Raw genomic sequence first — 12,776 nt, forward strand, 5'->3', positions numbered from 1 at the left:
TAAATACATTAAGCAGGTACTCTACAAAGCATTTTGGACAACAAAAAATAATAAAACACATAGTTATTGTTTTTTAAAAGCTTAAAATCTAAGAGAAAAGAAGAGAAAAGGAGAGGAGTGTAGAAAAAGAGGGGATGAGAGGAAAGTAAAAGAGGAATTAAAGTAAATGTTGGATCGACCCAGTTGTATTATTAAGGAATAAACTGTGCTACTTGAGAAGATTTTGAAAAGAAAGCAGTATGAGTATGAATACGATATCATATTTGTCTTGGATACTACATATATCCATAAATTTATATGGAAGTTCCCTAACAACAATGACATCCATCTAGGTACAGTACATATATACATACACACTCATATGTGTGTGTGTGTATACACACACACACACACACACACACACACATATATATATATATAACAATTAGAAAATGATTACTAGAGAAAACAGATTCTGCTGTCAGATTCATCTTTCTAAAATGTTATTTTTTATAATGTCCAGACTAGCTCTCTGAAGGGCCTCAGGATAAGTCAGTCAGGATCAGTCAAAGTGCTTGGTCTTTAGGAGGAGAAGTGAAAGAGGCAGGCAAGCTGCCATGTGGCTCGTCAAAAATGGATCCTAGACTCTGGAGTCTGAAGCCTGAAGGCTTCCCTCCTGTGTGTCTTGCACCCGAGAGACTCTGACCCTCTTGCTCAGCCCTCCAATCCTTGCTTTCGATTACCTCACCACAACACATTCAGCAAGGCCAATAGTGAGGAGAGCCATAACATCACCATATCATCTAAGTATATGTATATAGAACCATTATCTCACATTGAGTAAGTAATTTGCCTTAAATGCTCTGCTGTCTTAGATGCAAGTACACTTTTTCAGAGTTCCAGCCCTCTACAATTTTAATCATGTAATTTCCTTAGTCAAAAACTGATACTGGCTCTCCAAAACTACAGAATATAGGACAAACATCTTATCTTTTATTTTAAGAAAGAAAGGAGAAAAATGTTTGTTTCCTTTAAGATTCTACTCAGCATGTCTTAAAATTACTTTTCCAGTTTTATCTCCCAAGTATCTCTTAGAGACTCTTTTGTAGCTAAACTGTACAATGGTCTTTAATGTCAATCAAAAATCATTTATTGCTTCTCTGTACCATATACTGTGTTATGTGAATAGCTTGCCTGTTCTTGTCTTTATAATTTTACCTAGCTATTCGATGTTTGAAAAATGCTGCCATTGTCTCTCTCTGCCATACTTACCCATTTTTAGGGTTAATTCAAGTCCCATTTTCTCTGGGAAACTTTCAGTGACCATACAGTCTGAAGAGATTAGATTCTTCTTCACTAACTTCCTATCATATCTTTTAGTTATATTGTCACTTAAGACTTACATAGGAGTTTGTTTTGTTTTGTTTTGTTTGTTTGTTTTTTACAAGAGCTAGCACAGGACAGTCAATACAGATTTGATCTCTGACTCAAGAAGAGTTGAATTTAGGTTCCATCTCTGATATATATTGACTTACCAGGTAAGTCATTTAGCCCCTCTAGCCTGTTCTTAAAATTTTAAGTTTCAGAGCAGATCTTGATCTACATTGATAAAGTTTCTCATCAGAAGCACCCTATATTGAAGAAATTATATCTGATATTGCCATTGCCCTCCAAAAAACTCTTCCATTACTATAGTAATTTCTTGCTGATCATGTACTATAGGTATTGCCAAGGATTAGGTCATTAGAATTGGATGCTAGCTGATCAAGTCAAACTCTGACATATTTTTCTCCACCACCACTCTTTCCTGGTAGAGAGTTATGTCCCTACAGAGAGCTTGATTAATAAGTCAAGACTTGTGAGTAGGATCTAAGTGAAGTGAGAGGGGCTAGAGAAGATAGCTGCTGTCATGAGACCACTAGCACTGATTTCAGAGCCAAGGCAGTATAGGCAAATGATGCACAAGATACAATGTAGTGAGTCTTTGTTTCAGAAACTCATCTGGACTGCAAATAAAAGCCTCAACTTCTCCTTTACTTTCTCTCTTTCTCCTGAGAGCGCAAATCTTCTGAATGATACAAGTTAAAGAAAAGAAAGACAATCAAAATATAAAACTTTGCAATTTCACCTGGTGTACAACCCATATAATGAGTTCTGTATTAAAGACTACCCTTTGATTCTTATCTTTACTGTATCCATTTTCTTAACTGCTATATCATTTTTCCTGAAAAGATCTTCAGCAAATGTAGTGGCCAACATAGTCTTTCTTTGGCATTTCTAAAACAGGGTTAATTCCAGGGGGCTCTTCTTTGACTTTTGAAAATCGACAACATCTGTTTACAAGAAACACATTTGACACAGAGAGATATGTAAAGTAAAAGTAAAAGGCTGGAACATAATTTATTATGCTTCAGATGAAGTAAAAAGTCAAAGTAACAATAGATCTAAGGAAGGAAACTACATCTTGTTAAAGGATACTGTAAATAATGAAGTAGCAATGATAATAAATGTATATGTATCAAGTGGTAGAGCATATAAATTCCTAGAGAAGATATTAAGCCAGTTACAGGAAGAAATAGACAGTAAAACTATATTAGTGGGGGACTTCAAGCTTCTTCTCTCAGAATTAGACAAATCTAACCACAAAATAAACAAGAAAAAAAAAACTAAGGAGTTTAATAGGATCCTGGAAAACCTAGATATGATAGACCTCTGGAGAAAATTCAATAGAAACAGAAACAGAGAAAATATACCTTTTTTTCTCAGCAGTACATTGTACCTACACAAAAATTGACCATGTATAAGACATTAAAAACCTTATAATCAAAGGCAGAAAGGCAGAAATAATAAATGCTTCCTTTTCAGGCCATGATGCAATAAAAATTATTTTCAAAAAAGGACCAAGGAAAGATAGACCAAAAACCAATTGGAAATTAAATAATCCAATTCTAAAGAATGAATGGGTCAAACAACAAATCTCAGAAACAATCCATAATTTCACCTAAGAGAATGACATGGAGACAACATACCAAAACCCATGGAATGTAGCCAAAGCAATTCTTAGAGGAAATTTTATATCTCTAAATAGCTACATGAATAAAATAGAGAAAGAGGAGATCAATGAATTGAACATGCAACTAAAAAAGCTAGAAAAAGAACAAATGAAAAACCCTCAATTATATACCAAATTAGAAATTCTGAAATTCAAAGGAGAGATTAATAAAAATTGAAATGAAGAAAACTATTGAACTAATTAATAAAACTAAGAGTTGGTTTTGTGGGGAAAAAAACCCAATAGAATAGATAAAGCTTTAGTTATTTTGGTTAAAAAAAGGAAAGAAAAAAAAAAACAAATCACCAGTGTCAAAAATGAAAAGGGTGAACTTACCACCAATAAAAAAGAAATTAAAGTAATAATTAGGAGCTAAATCTATACAGATCATCAGCATTTCTATATATTACTGACAAATGTAGAGCAATTGTAGACCCATGAGCAATTGGGTAGGCTGAGTTAAAATAATAAAAATAACAAGTCTACCTAAATTAATCTACTTGTTCAGTGCCATACAAAGCAATCTACCAAAAATGGTTTTATAGAACTAGAAAAAATAATTAAAAAATTAATCTGGAATGAAAAAAGGTCAAGAATATCAAAGAAATTAATGAAGAGAAATACAAAGGATTGTAGTTTAGCAGTGCCAGACCTAAAACTGTAATAAAGAAGCAAACATCAAAACCATTTGGTACTGGCTAAGAAATAGAGTGGTGGATCAGTGGAATAGAATATTTAGTGTCAGTGAATACATATGACACAATAATCAAGGCCTTTAGTAATTTAGTATTTGATAAACCCCTAAACTCTAGCTTCTTGGATAAGAACTCAGCATTTGACTAAAATTTCTGGGGAAACTAGAAAATAACATGTCAGAAACTCATCATAGACCTACATCTCATACCAAAGTAAGATCAAAATGGGATCAAAATGGGTATATTATTTGGGGGTAAAGGATGATACCATAAGCAAATAAGGAAAGCAAGGGATAATTTACCCCTCAGATCTTTAGAGAAAGGAGTAATTTATGACCAAAGAAAACATTACAAAAGGCAAAATGGATAACTTTGACTACCTTAAGTTAAGAAGGTTTTGCACAAATAAAACCAACAGAAACAAGAATAAAATGGAAGTACAAAGCTGGGGAAACATTTGTACAGCCAGTGTTTTGGATAAAGATCTCATTTTTAAAATTATAAGACCTGTGTCAAATTTATAAGAATACAAGTCATGCCCCAATTGATAAATAGTTGAAGGGTATAAACAGGTAATTTTCAGATGAAGAAATTAAACCCATTTATAGTCATATAAAAAATGCTCTAAATCACTATTGATTAGAGAAGTGCAAGTTAAAACAACTCTGAGGTACCACCTCACATTTCCCAGATTGGCTAAGATGATAGAAAAAGACAATGATAAATGTTATAGGGGATGTGGGAAAACTGGGACACTGATGCACTGTTGGTGGAGTTGTGAAATGATCCAACCATTCTGGAGAGCAATTTGGAATTATGTCCAAAGCATTATCAAACTATGCATATCCTTTGACCCAGCAGTGCCACCATGGGATCAAAGGGAAAAAAAACTATCAACATGGGCAAAAATGCTTATAGCAGCTCTTTTTGTGATAGCAAAGAATTGAAAAACGAGTAGATACCCATCAATTGGGGAATAGCTTAACAAATTGTGGCATATTATTGTTCTATGAAAATGACGAACAATTTGATTTTAAAAAGGCCTGGAAAAGGTTCGTTTGGATTTTCACTATTTTTGTGAAGGCTTCCCCTCTATCTTGTTTTCCTCAGAGGGTGCCCCGTGCTTTGGTAACAGCAGAAGCAATTTGCTCATATGCTGCCAAAGGATAATTAATCTGTGCTAAAGTGTCTGCCTAAGGACCTACACCTGCTAGTTGGTCAAAGGTGACTAGTCTATTAACTCCAGGCTATCTATTTCACTAGGCTTGTATTCTACAGAGTTCACTATAATCAGAAAGTCACAATAAGTTTTGTCCAGGGTTTAAACATGTCTTTGCTATAGATTTCCAATCATTAGGGGTTAAATTTTGATAATGATCAGTGAAATTAGTAGAAAGAGAAATACATTGTACACAATAACAGCAAGAATGTGTAGTGATCAAATAGGAAAGATTTGTTTTTTCTCAGTGATTCAGTGATTCAAGACATTCCCAAGAGACTTTGGAGAGAAAATACCATCTACAACCAGGAAAAACAAATGTGGAGAATGAATATAAATCAACACATGCTATGTTCACTTCTTTTTTTCTGTTTTTTTTCTTCTTCCATGACTTTTCCCTTTTGTTCTGATTTTTCTCTCCCAAAAGAATTCACAAAGCTATGTGTATTAAAAATAAATAAACAAATAAAAGGAAAAAAAATCAACAAAACCATCAAAAATAATAACAACAAAACAGAGCTAACTTTGAGGATTATACAGAAGAATGCAGTTTAAACTGTGTTATTTTGGACTAATGTCCAAATGCTAAGATGCTAAGAGTGAATTACTAAAGATAGGAATTTCCACAAATAAATAATAAATTTGGTCTATGGAACAGTTAGGTGACATAGTTTTTAGAGTGTTGGGCTGAAAGTCAGAAAGACTCATGTTTGTGAGTTCAAATCAGACTTTAAACACTTACTAGCTATGTGAACCTGGACCAGTAAGTCATTAATCTTGCTTATCTCAATTCCCCATCTTTAAAATGAATTGGAAAGGAAATGGCAGAGCTTTCCATTGTCTCTGCCAAGAAAATTCTAAATGGTGTCACAAAGAGTAAGACATGATGAAAAATGACAACAATGTTAACTTCTAAATCTGATAGTAAAAAATTGATATATGTATATATAGAAATATATATATATATATTTTCTATTTTGATTTCTCTTTCTTCTCTCCCAATCTTCTTTCCTTCCTTCAAATTTTATAATGGACGTAATTTTAAATGGAGTGGTAATGTAGATAATTTGTAAGTGAGAATATATACTGGAGATGCATGTTCAAAATATTTCATTGACATAAATGAATATCTATATTTATATCTATATAAATCAAAAATGTCTGGAGAATGTTAAAGTAAAGATGTCAATGTAGTCTAAACCAGAATGAGATGAAATTGAGAAATATGTACCAAAAAACAAACAAAATGTGTTTTTCTAAGTCATTATGTTGGCTGCATGGATTCTTATGTATGGTTTTAGTCATCTCCTTTTCAATTTGAGTGACATCACTAGTCTCAGAGATTATACAGAATTACTTTATTCTTTGAAACAATTTTTATATTTCATTAATACTTGAATGGGCATATGTAAATACTCTGAATATGTAATATTTTATAGAAAGTAGGATTTATACGACACTGCGGAGTCTTTAGGAATGCAAGGTTTCACTCTGAGTTTTAAGAGTGATCCAGTCTGTAGAGCAAATGCAGCTAAGGTTTTAGAAGTCAAATGAACACTTTCAAGTTCATTCCCCCTCATTTATAAAATGAAGGGTTTGGACTCAATGATCTCATAGATTTCTTCTAGTCTGCCACCCTATAATTCTGTGAATTACTGAGAAAACACTTAAAATCATTGAACTCTTCAAACTAAAGTCAATGGTGTGATTCAGGTATTTCTACAACTATGTGACACCTGAAAATAGAGTTGAACTGATTTCTTTGATCATCACAGTGGTATTTAATTCAATCTGTTAGTACTTCATGAGAATACTTCTTATATTAAAACATTGGATTGTTGTGGGTTTTTTTTTTCCTAAGTACATAACACATGGTTGAATGGAGGCCAGGCTTATAGGCATACTACAGTTTATAAGTGATCTACTTTTATTCATGTGTTAGTAATATCTATATTTTCTAATAAAATGGGTTGCATCTGTTCTCAATTTAATTTTTCTTATAAGCAGATTTTTAAAAGTTACTTTGGCCTCTTGACAGAAGTCTGTACAATGTCTACTCCAACAAGTAATATTATGATACATAGTAATCCTTTTGTGAAAACCTAGTAAATGTTGATGAATTGGGCACTGTAATAAGGGAAAATCAAAAGCTACTTGTATTCTGCTCAGTTCAACTAAACTCATCCCAAGAAAATACCACCATTTTAGGAGACCTTCACTTTATAAGTATTGTTATTATCAGTCATGTCTGATTCTTACACCGTTTGAGCAAAGATACTGGAGGGGATTGATTTGTCCTTTTCCAGGTCATTTTACAAATGAGGAAATTGAGGAAAACACAGTTAAATGATTTTCCTGAGGTCATACAATTAGTGTCTCAGGCTAGATTTAAACTCATAAAGATGAACCTTAGTGATTCCAGGCTTGGTGTTCTACTCACTGAGCTAATTAGTTGCCTGGTCATAAGAGTAAATGAGGGGATTTTTAGTTAAGTGAATTGGATTTATGTTAGGGAGAAAATGGTTACAGGATCATGGGTTTACGGTTAGATTTAGAAGTTATTTCGTTAAAACTCATTTTACAGATCAGAAAACTAAAGCATCCAAATAGCTGTAATCATATTTCCAGGATCATCCAGGTAGTAAATTGCAAAACAGTTCCAAATTCCCTGTTTTTTATGAAAAGACACTACTCTACAAAGAAAGCATTGATTTTAGCAATATGTTCTTTGGTGTCTTGCATCAACGGCAGTTCTCTGAGGCACAGATGATAAAGCCACTGCATGTTGGAATGAGAAAATTGCATTACTCATTTGTCACATAATCATAAACATAATTATCATAGTAACAAAATTTGTTAAGCACATAATAAGATTACCATCATGGCAGGTGCTATTGATAGAAAGAGAAAAAGAAAAAAAAACCAAATACTTTGAAGCTAATACCAAAAAAACCAATAACTTTATAATGAAACAATTCCTACCCTTGAGAAACTGAAATATATAATAAACCAACAGCCAAACCATTTATCATTGTTTAATGCAAAAGTTTGTGTGTATATGTCTATGTGTGTATAATTTGTTACAGGAAATATCAGGAAGCCAGTATACATATGTTTATGTGTATATGTGTGTGTATGTGTGTACAAACACAGAAAAAAAGGCAGGATTTCTCATGCTCAAACTGTGTAAGAATCAGACATGACTGATAATAACAATACTTATAAAGTGAAGGTCTCCTAAAATGGTGGTATTTTCTTGGGATGAGTTTAGTTGAACTGAGCAGAATACAAGTAGCTTTTGATTTTTTAACTAAACTTTGAATGCTCATCATCCATTCCCTATCCTTTTGTGTTTATGTCCTGTGCCTCCCTTTTTTTCTTGCTACACAGGCTTACATGCTGAGATTCACATTATCATCTCTCCTCCCTGATGTATGTATATATTCAACTCTCATCTCTCTCTTGAACATCTTCAACACCTCTCACTGTCCATTGAGTGTTTCTGCTTGAGTATTCCATGAAAACCATGTCAAACTCAACTTGTTTAAAATGGAACTCTTTAACTCTACCCTGAAAATGTTAGAAGCTTTTCATTTCCCTCTTTTTGTCAAAGGTAGATCATCATTTTTGTCCCCTTCTTTCTCTTCCCATACTCTCATCTGGACTATTAATATAGTCTACTTAATTATCCTGTGGACAACTTTTCTGCTCTTTCCAATTCATTTTCCACCCAGCTGTCAAACTGATATTTCAAAGTCCAAGATGATCATGTCATTCTCTTACTCAAAAAACTTCAGTGACTTTTTATTGTCTATAGGATAAAGTGCAAATTCTTATGTTTGCTATTTAAAGTCCTTCAAAATCTTGCCCCACCTTATTTCTGGGATGGTTATATATTATTCTCAAAGAGGACTAGTACTTTCGGTGTTAGGACTTTCTGAGCCTTTTTTAGGACTGCTCATCTATCTTTGCTGTCTACCCTTGGTGCTCAACTCTCACTCAGGAAATCCAGAAGCTTTATTAAGTGTAGTGATCACGTCCTGGTAAACTATTTCAGTAGACTGGATATATCAGATAGAGGGAAAATGCCAGGGGTAGCCACTTCAAGCATGTGAAGATTTCCGCTGGTAGAATGGGCTGATGAAAACATTTTGTTCCATTGACCATGAAGGCGACTGAAGTAGGTGCTTACAACTTGGTCGGACATCAAAGATGCTAAGCTCATGCACTGTATCCTGGGCAATCTCTAATTATCTTGATTTTTGTCTTACCACTGAACTTGTACAATTTTGCCTTACTTAAATCCATTTTATCTACAAATTAAGACATATTCTTATGATATCATTGATCCTCTTTGAAAAAAGGACAGATAACAACAGTATAATATTGTCTCACATAATCTTCCATCCAAACTGATTTCTTCCTATTTTGTGTGCATGGAATTCTGTCTTCTAACTCCATACTTGAAATGTTCTCCTTTATTACTTTTATGTCTTGTAACCCCTAAGCCTCATCAAGACTCAACTCAAATCCCGAATTACAACCACAGTTACAATTGTACAGTTACAATTACAACTAAGTGGAATTGAGTGGAATTTCTTATGTAACTGTAAGATTATAAATTCTTCAAGGACATATATGCTATGTTTTAAAAATATTTGTATTTTATAACATACTGTCTTGACTGTTGTAGATACTCAAAAAAATACTTTTTCACTGAAGAAAGAAATTAACTAAATCAATTTAAGGAAATCAAATGTTCTTTATATGTATGGGTTAACTCTTCAGTTTAATTGGAACTTCTTTTATGAGAGACTCCACTGATCCCTTGTAATACTGGCCTTATTAGTGCATATAATGGAAGGTCCTCTGTTGAACCTTAGGCTTTAAAAAAAAAAAAAACCTCTACATAGAAGATATATCAATACCAAAAGGTAGTGTAAAACATAAGTCAAACTCATCTATATTGAAGGAGGAGGATGTACACACATAGGCTAAATCTCTTATCTGGAAATAAGGGGGTAACTCTAAGGAGAGAAATTTAATCCTGTATAATCAAAACATAACTACCAAAGAAATGTAAATCCCATAGCTATCTTATTAAGAGAACTTGGCCTTAATCAACCTCTATTGACAGAGAACTTACCTTGGCTGTGTCTAAACAAGACAAACTGTTTGGTTCCAAACTTGCTGGATTTTTTTCTCCTACCTATAGTTAAGAAGAATGTTAAAGCCAAGGAAGACTGGGAGTGGGACCAATTAACGCATTTACCTCAGAAATTATAAGGTTAGACATACCTACTTTTAAGTTTTCAAAAAAATTTTTTAACCTTAGTGCTTATTTCAGTGTTCAATAACCATGATTATATGCATTGAATAATTTCTTTTTTCTTTTTTTAATAATAGCCTACATTCAATGCAGAGTTTTCAGCATTTACTCTTGCAAAACCCACCTATGTCCTCCTAAAGACAGAAAATAATCCAATATAGGAAAAACATATGCAGTTCATTTGGACATATTTATACATTTATCATGCTGTATAAGAAAAATCAGATCAAAAAAGGAAAAAAAAGAAAAAACCAAGCAAACAGCAACAACAAAAAAGTGAAAATACTAAATTGTGATCCACATTCAGTCTCCATAGACCTCTCTCTGGATGCAAATGATTCTTTTCATCACAAGTTTGTTGTAATTGCCTTGAAACACCTCATTATTGAAAAGAGCCAAGTGCATCACAGTTGATATCTCATAATCTTGTTATTGTTATATACAATGCTCTCTTGGTTCTATTCACTTCACTTAATGTCAGTGAACAGTTTCTTTCACTGATTCATTTAGCATTTATTTAGTAACAACTTTATGCGAGGGTCTTATGCCACATGTGTGTTGAGAGTACAAAGTTATAAAACACAGGTTTTAAAGTTACCAGAACTTGGAGTCTGAACTCAAATGACTTTTAATTCAGGAAGCCTTTCATGATTTTCTCTGTGATCCCAACCAATCTTTCCCCATCTTTATCACAGTGCTTTTTACTTGTCTTATAATTTATATTATAGGGGTTTTTTGCAAATTTATTACCCCACAAATAGATTTTATGGTAGAGTCTCATCTGTTTTTTATCACCTTACCAGGAACCATGTATACCATGTAGTACATAAAATAGGAGCTTAATCAATGATTGTTGAAAAAAAAATAAATGAATATATATTTCAATGTAGTTAGGAAATTTTAGTGTCCTCCCTGCCCTCTTTGTTAGAATATTTAGAGAATGAAGGAAGGAATAAGAGGAATTGAATGATAATTGTTTCTTGATGCCAGGACAAGCAGCTTACTATAAAACTATATATTGTATCTTCAAAGTAGAATTTAAGAGCCTTACAGACATGAATTGTGTCTGTGTATATGTGTATGTGTGTGTGTGTGTCTCTAGTTTCTAAACTTGCATGTATAAGCAAGTAATGTAATAAATGTAATTCAGATTAATTTAGATTTAGTTGTCTTGTGCCTTAAGACAATGTAAACAACATGTGATAAGAGCCTTTCACAAAGCAAATAGGAACCAAAGAAATATGTATCATATAGAATTATTCATTGTAGAAACAATTTTAAAACATTTCTACCTTCAAATAAGTTCCATTTAACTGAATATTGATGATCTGTCTATGATTATCTAGGAATGTATCTAACTATATTAATATTTTATTTTTTATTACCTATAACCACTGAAAATTTTCTGTTATACTTATAAGGAAATTATTAGTTAACAATGCATTCCTAATGGATAACATAGTCTGAAGTATTTTTCCCTAATCATATTTTGATTTCTTTCTTTTATCATTGCTATTTACCACTTTTGTCATTTTCATGATTGTGGTTTTAATAGTTAATAAATAAGCCCTATATTAAACTGAAGTGAGGCTACTGTTCTTCTAAATAGAATCTGAGGAAAGTAAAAATAAAAGAATTAATGGGAAAAATGTCCAATTTTTAAAATAAAACTTTCTATCAAAGTTTTATTACCATTATTTCTCTTGGAAAAGAATAGCAACAGTATAACTAGAATTCCTATAGTGCTTTACATTTTCTTGTTCTTCTACTACATGTCTTTTCATAAAAACTTATTTTAAAATATATTAATTCAAGAAAATGTCAAAAGTGGGAGCAAAGATCAAATCAGCATTTCATTTGGAAACAGTTACAGTCACCAGGTATAGGCAGTCCCAACTGTTTATCATTAATTGCTGAAATCATTCTCATAACTTAAAAAAAAAGTTTCCAGGGTGTTACGACTGAACCAGACCAATTTTTGCAGCTGGAAAATTACTTTGTGTGCAAATCCTCATACTTCTGATATCACTGATATATTCTTTTTCTTTTTTCTTTAATAGGTGTTAAAATGGGTAGAAGAAGCAGTACAAGCTTCAAAAGTTCATCTCCTCTCCACTGATCATTTAGAAAAAGCTGTAAATACTTGGCAAATCCCCTTTGATCCCAGTCTAAAGGAAGTTACTGTATCTCTGAGTGGTCCTTCTCCACTGATTGAAATTCGTAATCCATTAGGTAAGTTTTATATTTATACACCTTCATATACTTCGTTTTTTTTTCTAAATGGAAAGAAAGTGCTTGTTTGTTCCTTTATACCAACCATATTATATAGCTTAACCACAACTGAACAAACCACAGAACAGATGGCAAAGCCATTTTAAAAATCTAGTTTTTTTTTTTAAATCCATGAAGAATTTCAATGGGATTCAATTTTATGAAATCTCTTATGAATAGAATATATGAATTATGTATGCTTATATAATGCATATTTACATATGTACATGT

General features: G+C 32.6%; 1 protein-coding gene across 3 annotated transcripts in view; it reads left to right on the forward strand.

Moving 5' to 3' along the window:
- HMCN1 (hemicentin 1) overlaps positions 1–12,776 on the forward strand; it is a 465,183-nt gene that overhangs the window by 169,442 nt on the left and 282,965 nt on the right. For all 3 annotated transcript variants that reach the window (XM_031937038.1, XM_031937039.1, XM_003767514.3), the window contains exon 5: positions 12,335–12,506. In XM_031937038.1, the coding sequence (XP_031792898.1) occupies positions 12,335–12,506 (172 nt within the window). The remainder of the gene's footprint in view (positions 1–12,334; positions 12,507–12,776) is intronic.

Source organism: Sarcophilus harrisii, chromosome 4, assembly GCF_902635505.1.
Source record: "Sarcophilus harrisii chromosome 4, mSarHar1.11, whole genome shotgun sequence".
Classification (NCBI taxonomy): Eukaryota; Metazoa; Chordata; class Mammalia; order Dasyuromorphia; family Dasyuridae; genus Sarcophilus; species Sarcophilus harrisii.